This window comes from Elephantulus edwardii, unplaced genomic scaffold (assembly GCF_000299155.1).
Source record: "Elephantulus edwardii isolate Elephantulus edwardi_28Jun2011 unplaced genomic scaffold, EleEdw1.0 scaffold00014, whole genome shotgun sequence".
In the NCBI taxonomy this organism is placed as follows: Eukaryota; Metazoa; Chordata; class Mammalia; order Macroscelidea; family Macroscelididae; genus Elephantulus; species Elephantulus edwardii.
In genome coordinates this window covers 15,684,034-15,694,251 of record NW_006399764.1, presented here as the reverse complement: position 1 = coordinate 15,694,251, position 10,218 = coordinate 15,684,034, and the positions used below count along the sequence as shown (strand labels likewise).

Below are 10,218 nucleotides of genomic sequence, written 5' to 3'. Positions count from 1 at the left end.
TATCTCTTTTATTAAATATACAAACAAAAATATGTATCACCGTAGGAGGAAAATAACTGTTAGCTGTGTTGGACTGTCATTAAAAATATACCTCAAATCATATATGTAATCTAATTTAAATGTTTAGGAAAAAATACTAATCTGTACTACAGATGTTAAAATTAATTTTCAAATCACAGGTAGCAATGATAGGTCAGTAGCAAAATGCCTCCAGTGTTTACAAAGCAACAAATCTTCCTGTAACAATGCTAATTATAAGGTGAGAATCTCCAAGACAGAAGCATGACTAGGAAGTACTCTTCCTCACAACCAACCTGACACAAATATTTACTGTGAACTGACAAGACCTGACAATTTTTGGTGTAAGTTTTCATTCTTGTACCAGTAGGATTATCACTCTAGTAAGAAAGGAACAAGTCAAAACTCCACAAATGGAATTTCTACCAACATAAACATTTACATGACCTCCCCTACTTCCCCACACAAAAGAGCCCATTTCTGAACTTGAACTTATCCTGGTATCTTACATTGGTTTTTCAACAAAAATAATTGAACGTGTTAAAAAAGAATAATTTTTTAATGCTCAAGACTCATTTAGATTGTTTTAGCATAATAAAAAGAAAGCACTGAGAAGCCAGTAGAGAGAGAGAGATGGGGAAAACATAGCTGTGACTCGAGAGTAAACTAATGTAGTCCATTAACTAAGGGTTGAAAGGGGCAGCAATGATCAGAAATAGCAATCCAAGGCTACTAATGGACCACCTAGTAAATTTGTGCACCCCATAAAACAAAACTTTTTAAAAAGCCAGAAAGCTTGTCTTACATATATTTCAGTGTTTTTAAAATCCTTGCTTGAATTTTGAAATGGCAAGAAGTGAAATTCATTAAAGGAGAAGGGAGATCTTTATTTATTCAGCGGGAAATACTTGTATTCAAGGAATTTTCCTCCCCTTAAATCAGCGGTGCTAAAAGATCTCGAGGAAGTAATTTCTGAATAGTAACGTGTCTCAATGACTAAGCTAAAAACCTAGGTGTTCTGCTACAATGAATAAATCATGATTTTTTTTTTTAATTTTTAAAATCTTTTCTTTCAAGACTTTTGTAAAGCAGCTTACGTCAATAACTGAAGGTGGTCTGAGACAAAATGCACACACACATACTTGTATACACACTGTGAGACACTCACATGTATACACACAAGAAGAGTCAAATACACACATGTATACACACACAGTGAGACACACACAATGAGACTCTCTCTCTCTCACACACACACACACACACACACACACACGTTTTTTTCTGCTTGGTGCCATTAAGGCTTTTCCAACTCATAGAGATTCTATAGTCAACAGTATAAAACACCGGGAGGTCCAGGACTGTCCTTAGAATCATTATTTTCTTTGAGCCTCTTGTTTCAATATTATTTATTTGAAGTGTCTTCCAACCTGAGGGACTCATCAACATTACATTCAACAAAGATCGTCTGCTATTTATCAGGTATTCCCTGATCGTTTTTTTTTTTTTTCTTTTCAGTTTATCACCAGGTCCTCCTTACTAGTTTGTATTAGACTGGAATTTTGATTGCAAATCTGTTTACCATGGGACATTCCGCTAATATCTGAAACATTAGGGGCATGATGGCCGGTATCAAGCTGTGTGAAAGCCACTACAGTATAACAAACTGAACGAAGAGTGGTGAGGACAGGGACACACACACACACCCACCCACACACACTCTGAGTGCTCTTTTAAACACATGTATTTGATACACATACACATGAAATCCAAAATTTTATGAAGAAAGTCAAGGCTGTGCCACAGAACAGAATTTGACCTGTAACTCGTGCCCCACTGGTATCTCAGTCTGTACATCACTAGTGGGACTTCTTACTTTCTCCCATGTAAATACTGGTGGATTTGAGCCACTAGAGAGGAATAAAGTTATGAGCAAAGGAGTCATCGGAAATAATTTATTCAAAAGAGGAAAATAATCCAAAGCTTGCAGACTGCTAAATATGATTTTACATTGAAAATTCTCCTTTAAAACAACTTGAACTTAGTATTTGGTTCTTTCCAGTAGTAGGCATTAAAACTTTTTTTTCATACCTCTGAGATAAGGAAATTGGGTACAGTGACAGTATGAACCCATTTTGTGGAAGTCTATCCAGGTATTCTTACTGCTACTGTATCCACTTTGAGAGAAAAACTATGCACTAAAAACAAAGTCAACCCCCCTGAGCCCACATATTGGACATTGTACTCTGTAAGGCAGCCAAGAAGACTGCTTGTTCCCCTCTGAGAAGAAATAATTGGAGACATGATTTCAGGGTTTCTGTACAAGGGGAGGGAATGAAGCAATTAGTTGAAATGCTGGGGGCTAAAAGAGTGGGTGCTCTCAACACACTGCCAGCCCCTCACTGTCAACTCCGTCCTAATGAATGCAGTAGAGTGGATCTGCATACGTGCATGCGTGTACCTTTTTTTCTTTTCTATTTTTTTTTTTATTTTAAGGAAAGCTTACAGAGACTTACGGTTTCCAGTCATTCACTGTTGCACTTTTCTCCCCGCTCACTCCCTCCCCCCAATTAACTTTTCTCCTTGATAAATAAAAACTCTTTCATTGTTATGCAATCCCTCCCCCAAAGTCCACTCCACTTGCAGCCTTCATTCTGGACTCCTGTCATGACAATAACACCTAATCATATATCCCTTTTAAACAGTTCTCTCCCTCATCTGTTGCAATGCAGTATACATCATTTCTCCCCTTCTTCTCTGTCTTCCCTCCACCCCAATGTCAGTCCTGTTTTATAATAGCAGTGCAATGCAATATTTGTCCTTTTGTGACTGAGATATTTCACTCAGCATAATGTCCTCTAGGGTCATCCACTTATGCATGCAGGCATGTACTTTAAGCTGTGCTCATGCTGTTGGCAAAGCAAAGGGAGTAATGGTGGTGGCGGAAAGATGAGTATTTCACTTTGCTTAGAACTAAGAAATTCTAACATAAATATCCCAGAAATACAAAATTTCTTACAGTAGGAAAAAGATAATGTGTTACAGCAAGGTAATAGTCTTCATACTGGGTAAACAGCACATCTAACAAAGTGTCTGAAAGAACCATTGGTCAAGAATAATTTATGTTGTTCAGGAAACAAGAATCACTGCTCTCCTTCCCATTATACTACTAATGTGACATGACACGATGTTGGACACAGATAAAGTCTGGCCGACACAGTAAACTCTTGTCCTCACAAGGCCACCATAACAGATGGAAGCCGGTAAGACAAGAGGGTTTTGGATAAGCACAAATAACTGAAAAGTCCTTTGTTTAATTACTGATCTTCACGACTGCTCATTCATTGTCCTGTTGATTATCTTTAACCCATAACTGACTGCCTTAAATATTTTAATTCTTACAGTAACTTGATGGCACAAAACAACAACAAACAACAGTAACTGTAAAGTAGTTACTACTGCTGCAACTTTGCACACAGAAAAACAGAGATCTAAATATATACTAAGTAATTTGCCACATACAGAATAGGGCCAGGATTTCACTTCTAGACAACCTATGCCTCCAGAAATGTCACAGTGGATAGGTCTGGGGTTTAAGTTCTTTACCTATTACATGTTGTTAGGTATTACCGAGTTAACTAAGACTCATTGAGATACAGTGAATGACAGACCTGCATGAACCCTGCCCTAGCTTGCACCGTCCTCACAGTCTCTGTCAAGCTCAAGTTTACTGCTGTCATCACTGTGCCGGGCCACCTCCTTGAGAGTCTTCTTCTCTTTCACTGACCTCTACCTTTCCCAATATGATGTCTTTCTTTAAAGGACTGGCCCTTTCTGATTATAGAAGGACCCACCGCTCATTCGTTAATTGATAATTGGATAAAGAGTTGCTTTAGATGCAGGAAAGGGTTCTATCCCTGGGGAACTAAAGGATTATAGGATTATGGCTATCTGCCAAGCATACTTCTTCCGATAGTATTGTCCTCATCATACTCTATCTGACTTCTGTGTCAGAAAGACACATGGCTGAAATGTCCTTTACCCAGAACTCCCTAACAAGCAAGGGACAAGATCAATGAAAAGCACTTCAAGGCTCTGGCCTGTGTTGTTGTTATCCCAGATTTAGCTAGAATGTGACATTTGTGACAACACAACCCACTGGATATCTGGCATTGCTTGAGAATGGAGACTACGTCCATGTTAAGAGCCAACAGAGGCCAGCTGTAAAAAAATTCTCCAGCCAGAATTTCTCTTAAAAAGCATTACCTGTATTTTTAAACTCCACAGTCAGTAAACTAAAGACAAAGTCTCCTAGGAGGTGAAGATAGTATCAATGCTTAGTCCCACGTCTGTGTTTCCCTAAATGTAATCCACTTACAGCATATGTAAGAGTCCAGTCAAAGCACATTGGTGGAACAACCGTGCACATTTGGCAAAAGGCCTCCCTCAACACGTCCAGCCCTCACTCGGGGTCACCTCCACCCGCAACCCGCACTGTCCAACTCCAGTCCCAACGCACACTGAAAGGGGTATTTACAGATGATTTTTTCAGGTATCAGCCAAATAATGCTTCCCTTCACTCTTTCCCCTACCTTAGACCATACAAAATTTAACATCTGGAAGGGAAAACTCGGCCTCAAAGGCATATGACACGGGTAAGCAGTCATCCGGGAGTTCTCCCAAGCATGGGGATTTGCCAGCTTCCCTCCGAGATCCAGGCCATGAAAGGCCAACTTGTGGGATGTTTGCGTTTCCATCAAGCCTGGTGCTTGCTGGCTGCTGGCGGGCTCTGTGACAGCCCCATGGCCCAACTGTCCAATAAACATCTTCCCTTCTGCTGGGAACAGCTCACTGGCACTGCTTCTGGAAGCTTGGACTTGCGGGTGTGAGTGCCCCAGGCTGAAATGTAAACCAGCACTTGGAGGAGAGCTGACCCCTCGTTTCTCCAGGCCAGTGACTGCTAAGAAAATCCCCACATTCACACAGGCATGACAAGGAGGGGAAGGAAAATGCAGCTTTTGCTCACCATGTGCCACCCAGCCATGTTTGCACTGATCGCAAGTCCTCAGGTTAATCTTCCCCGGCTGGAAACATTCACACGTGCAGTTCACCAGTGTGCAGCGGATGGCCTGGAACACAGAGCAAGAAAACACCATCAGCGTCTGTTCAAAGGAACCAGGCTTTAGGGTGGTTTCTTTTTCCCTTTCAGAATTTTAATACACAACACCCACTTGGCATTCTGCAGAACTTGCATGCCTACAGAGCTTAGGAAAGACCTTCTGATACCATCTGAAACCTCTACCAAAAGAAACAACAAAATCCACTCACTAATATATGTTTTATGTCATTTCAAGTGCAGGCTTTAAATGAGGAACACAGCCCCAGCGGGGCACCCAGAAAGGATTACACATTCTCAGAGATGCTGGGTTTGTAGATGAGGCACCCACAGGAAAAGTAAAAATGTATTTCTGCTAATACGTACTCTCAATTAAGTTTGTACATTTGGTTAATAAGGAAAAAAGAGGTTATTTTCTAATACGGTGTTAAAGTGAAGTGTTTGTGAGAATATGCTGTAAACAGAAATGTAGCATATATACACATAATGACTGGAATATAATTTTTCTACCACTGGATTCTATTTAAATGGTTCATCTTTTAGCAATATTATAAAAGACACCCTCATTGTCTCAATAAGACTCTACCTGTGATTCCTCATTGAAAGACAATTACACTTTAACTATTTGGTAAAATCAAAACTATAATTTTAACAGAAAGCTATTTTTTAACAGTGAAGAAAGTATGGATGCATTTTGCTCCTGGATTTGAAGTAGAACAAAAATGAACATTTATATTCCTATTTTCATTCTAGACCAGTACAACTGTATTTTATAAAACTTGATATAAAAAGACCTTCATCTTCTTGCAAGTACTTTAAAAAAATTATCTCACCAGTTTATATTATAAAGTGAATCCAGAGGAAATTAGCATAAATGGAGTGTAACTTTTTATGTATAAAACCTGTGCTTGAGAATCTCAGCAAGGCTGACCTATGATCTTAGACTGCAGTTAATAAATTTATCTCATACATTTGTATCTAATTTGCATGGAAATTCTGAAGTCAGGAGGATTTAGTCCAATCATTTACAGATTAACAATCTACTGTAACCACCTGAACTGCCAGGAAAAGACCTCTGTCCAGATTTAGAAGAATCAATTTTTACTGATATGGGGTGGGGAAGGTGACCACTGAGATGCTTGAAAATGCACTCTAGGCGTGACAACTCTATTCACACAAGCCTAGATTTCTCCTATTCCTAGAACTACTTGTACTTTTATCTAAACTGTATTATTAGCAGTAGTATAGATGATATAAACAAGTTATGAAAAAAACAAAATGAAATAGTTAGGACAGGGCTTTTTCTATTTACTATCTTCTGGATCAGATTTTATTTTCTTGTTTATTTTCTTGTTCATTAATTAACACTGCATCCCGGGTCAATATTCCATTTCAGATGCATGGATTCGTGCTAGTGAATTCTCCTTCTTCACTTACCTCATCCCTAATTGGATCTTTTACCCCTAGGTTAATTCATAACTTCATAATTTGCCTAACATTTCAAGGTCTTTCCTTCTAATATCATCAGTCTAACTACATAAAATATTCTTATATATCAGTAATTAAAGGAATTAATAATCAGGTAAAGACACTACAAGAAATGTAGACTAAGAAAAAAAAAGAAATGCAGAATAAGCAAGAATAATATGTAAGGTGTAAGTAGACATATTTTGCCCAAAAGTTATTCTATTTCAATAGCCAATTGACTGATACATTGATATAGCTATCTCTCTCTCTCTCTCTCTCTCTCTCTATCTATCTATCTATAGTATCTCCCAGATGAGTAATCAGTTCTTTAAATAAAATGTCAATTAATGAATTTTCAATTTAAGTGGAATATAACAAAAATAATTTAAACATTGTTTCTACTAAATAATGAGGCACTTTATACATACTCATGCAGATTTACTACTTGTATCTAAATACTTAATTTTTTTACATCAAATGTTTTATTTATTCAAACGTACATGGTAATTATATAAATATTAAAGTTGGGGGAAAAAAAGACTTTCAGGACTATTTTCAAAATATCATCCCAGCTTTAAAAATTAAACTCTGAATAATGAAAAGAGATGATCTTTCAAAAAATGTATTTATTACTAACATAATATATGGGTATACTTGAACGCATTAATTTTGTAACATTTAATAATTTTATACAAATAATTTATTTTTTGCATTGCATTTAGAGCATATTTTCACCAACTTTAATTATAGCTATGTTCAACGATCAGAATAAATTAAGATATTTGCTTTGCTTAATATGTAGCAATTTGTTCACTGGTGAGATCATTTGTTCGACCACTCTAAACTTGTTACAGTCAAATAATTCTTAAAACAAAGCATGTGAATAAACAATAAAACAGAAAACTTTAAAAATGCACTTGCCATAAAAACTCTAAATAACGAACAAACAAAAACCACTTTTCTCTTCCTAAATAACTTTATACATCTGGTATGTTTGGAAATTATACTTTTTAGACCATTTTTCATAAATCCTACTCTATTTGTACCAACAGACAAACATTCAAACACCTCAACTACTTTTGTATATAAACATTTAAGCACTGGAATACCAATTTTGTATTTCTATGAATTCCAGAAGGTCTATTTGTTTTTAAATTCAGATTTATATAGACTACAATTGTTCCTTAAGGGAATTTATATATTTAAACAATATGGTCTAAATAAATATTTTGAGTGAGAGACTATTGTGGCTTCAAAGGAAGTTTTATTCTAAATAACATTTTTGAAACAGCATAAAACTTTGACATCCTATTTATTCACAACAAAATAAAACCAATGTGATCAGTTGCCAACTCAGCCACATTTTAAAAAAATAAATTATCATAAAACTATCAAAGTCTGTTAAGCCTCAAAAACACACGTGCTTTACCAAGAGACAGTTGGGAAGAGCAGAAACAAATATGTTTTCGTTTTAGTCAGTTCATTCACTTCTGTCTTCATTCAACAAATGTCTGAATGTCTCACACTCTCTGCTAAGTACTCCAAACCACCCAACTGTATTTATTACATACTCGAAACTATAGGCAATTCGGAATCAAAGAGCAAAGGCTTAATAAATTTTATTGATGAAAACGCGAATAAAAAAACTTGAAAAGGAATCATGCCATTAAGTATGTAGAGAGCAAACTTGGTCTCATACTGTTCCTGAAGGTTAAAATGAAGCCGCAGAAAGAAGATACCAGGACTAGACACTGTTTCAGTTACATTGTTCCAACCCACGTTTGCAGAGATCACTAAGCCAATTTATCCTCTCATTTAAGAAAGTAACTAACAGGACAAGTCTTGTTGGATTCTATCTCATCAATAGTCCATATACACTCTTTTCCTCATTCTAACCCAAACGACTCTATTCCAACTGGCTCCTCCAAAGCAGTATCAAATTTTCTTAAGTCTTCAATAGAAAAAAGTGAATGGAGAAGACATAGAACCAGAATGCTCCTTAAATGCGAGAATCATGAAGAGTCATCTTGCTTGCTGTGGACCCATCAAGAGAAAAGATGGACGAGGGAAGGATACACACACAGGTCCTCAGCCTCGAGCACTGCTGTCAAGTTGGTTCTGAATCACACCACCCCTCCCTCAGAGGTCACAGTTCACCTGGTCTCCTGGGGGAAACGAGACTGTCCATCTTTCTCCTGGGGAACTGCTGGTGGATTTGAACCCCAGAAGACATGAGACCTTTCCCCCAATTTCCTACAGATTCTGTTTGTTTGCTGATTATTGTACAAGATGAGTAAAAACAACGAAGTCTTTGATGAGATGGACTGAAACAACAGCTTCCACAATGGGCTTACACATATATAAAAATGCTAAAGATGGTACAGAAACAGTGTTTCATTAATATACAAGTTTTCCCTACCATCCAAAAGTAGACCATTCTTCTAAAACCTTCTGTAATCTCAAATGGCCTAATGCAAAGGGGAAATTAGCATTAATTTGCATGGGGAAATTTTTTGCCCATTCTCAGGACCAAAAAAAAATCTACCAAATCCTATTAAATAATCCTTAAAATTCAAAATAATACTAACGCACAGAGTTCAGAGACACGGTTCAAAGTTATGACGGCTGGATGCGGAGCTGAGGTTCCTAGGCATGGAGCCTCCAGTGCCGCTCTCAAGGTGAAGAGACTCACTACCTCCTTAATAACTTGTGGAAAACAAAGACAACGAAGGCCAGTTGACATTTTGAGTCTTTTGGTCCATAAAAGTAAAAACCCACTCCGGATTTCTGTTAGGTAACGAAGTGGGTCTTCCATAAACTAAACTTTATAAAAGTGGGAGACAGCGCTCTATACATAAAATCACCATGTGTTGGCAGCAACTCCAGGGCAACTAACAGCTTTTTAAAGAGGTATTATCCTTCCTGTTATCTTAACCATGGAGTTTTTAATTGAAAATAAAACTTTTATTTTATACTGGTTTATGTACAAAATAAGATCCTTCCCACTTCCTTTACCCACCCCTCACCGCCCCCCATCATACTGTGTGAACCAATGATTAACCGAACCTCCAACCCCACCTTCAATCCTCACTTCTCTGCTCTTACCCTCACGCATGCCTTGAATCCTCATACGTGTTCTTCAACAATGATCTTATACAGTATTTGTCCTTATGGGATTGAGTTCGTTCACTCAGCTTAATGTTCTCCAGTCCCTCTCAACTTAGGTAGTAATTTACAAAATTATTGCTCCGAACTGCTGTTAACCAAGGATTTCTGAAGGAGAAATCCAAAGCCCCAGACTCAGTTTCTACTTCCTCACCACCACTTATAAAATGCCATCTGCATTCCATGTTGTTATGTGCCGTGGAGTTACCTGCGACTCATAGCGACCCTGTGTACAACAGCCCTAAAACCTGCTCTATCCTGTGCCAATCGCACTGTATCCAACACACCTACCCAGTCACTGAGTCAATTAATCTCATGAAAGGTCTTCCTCTCCAGAGCTGTCCCTCCACCCTCCTAAGCATAATGTTCTTCTCTAAGGACTGCAACACATCCTAAATGTCAGATGAAGCTTCAGAATCTTTGCCTTCTAGGAGCAGCCGGGCTTCACCCTC

General features: G+C 37.8%; 1 protein-coding gene across 1 annotated transcript in view; it reads right to left on the bottom strand.

Annotated features, from left to right (window-relative positions):
- Nucleotides 1–10,218, bottom strand: part of BNC2 (basonuclin 2) — a 360,393-nt gene that overhangs the window by 180,475 nt on the left and 169,700 nt on the right. Inside the window, exon 3 of the mRNA XM_006881284.1 lies at nucleotides 5,045–5,147. Within this exon, the coding sequence (XP_006881346.1) occupies nucleotides 5,045–5,147 (103 nt within the window). The remainder of the gene's footprint in view (nucleotides 1–5,044; nucleotides 5,148–10,218) is intronic.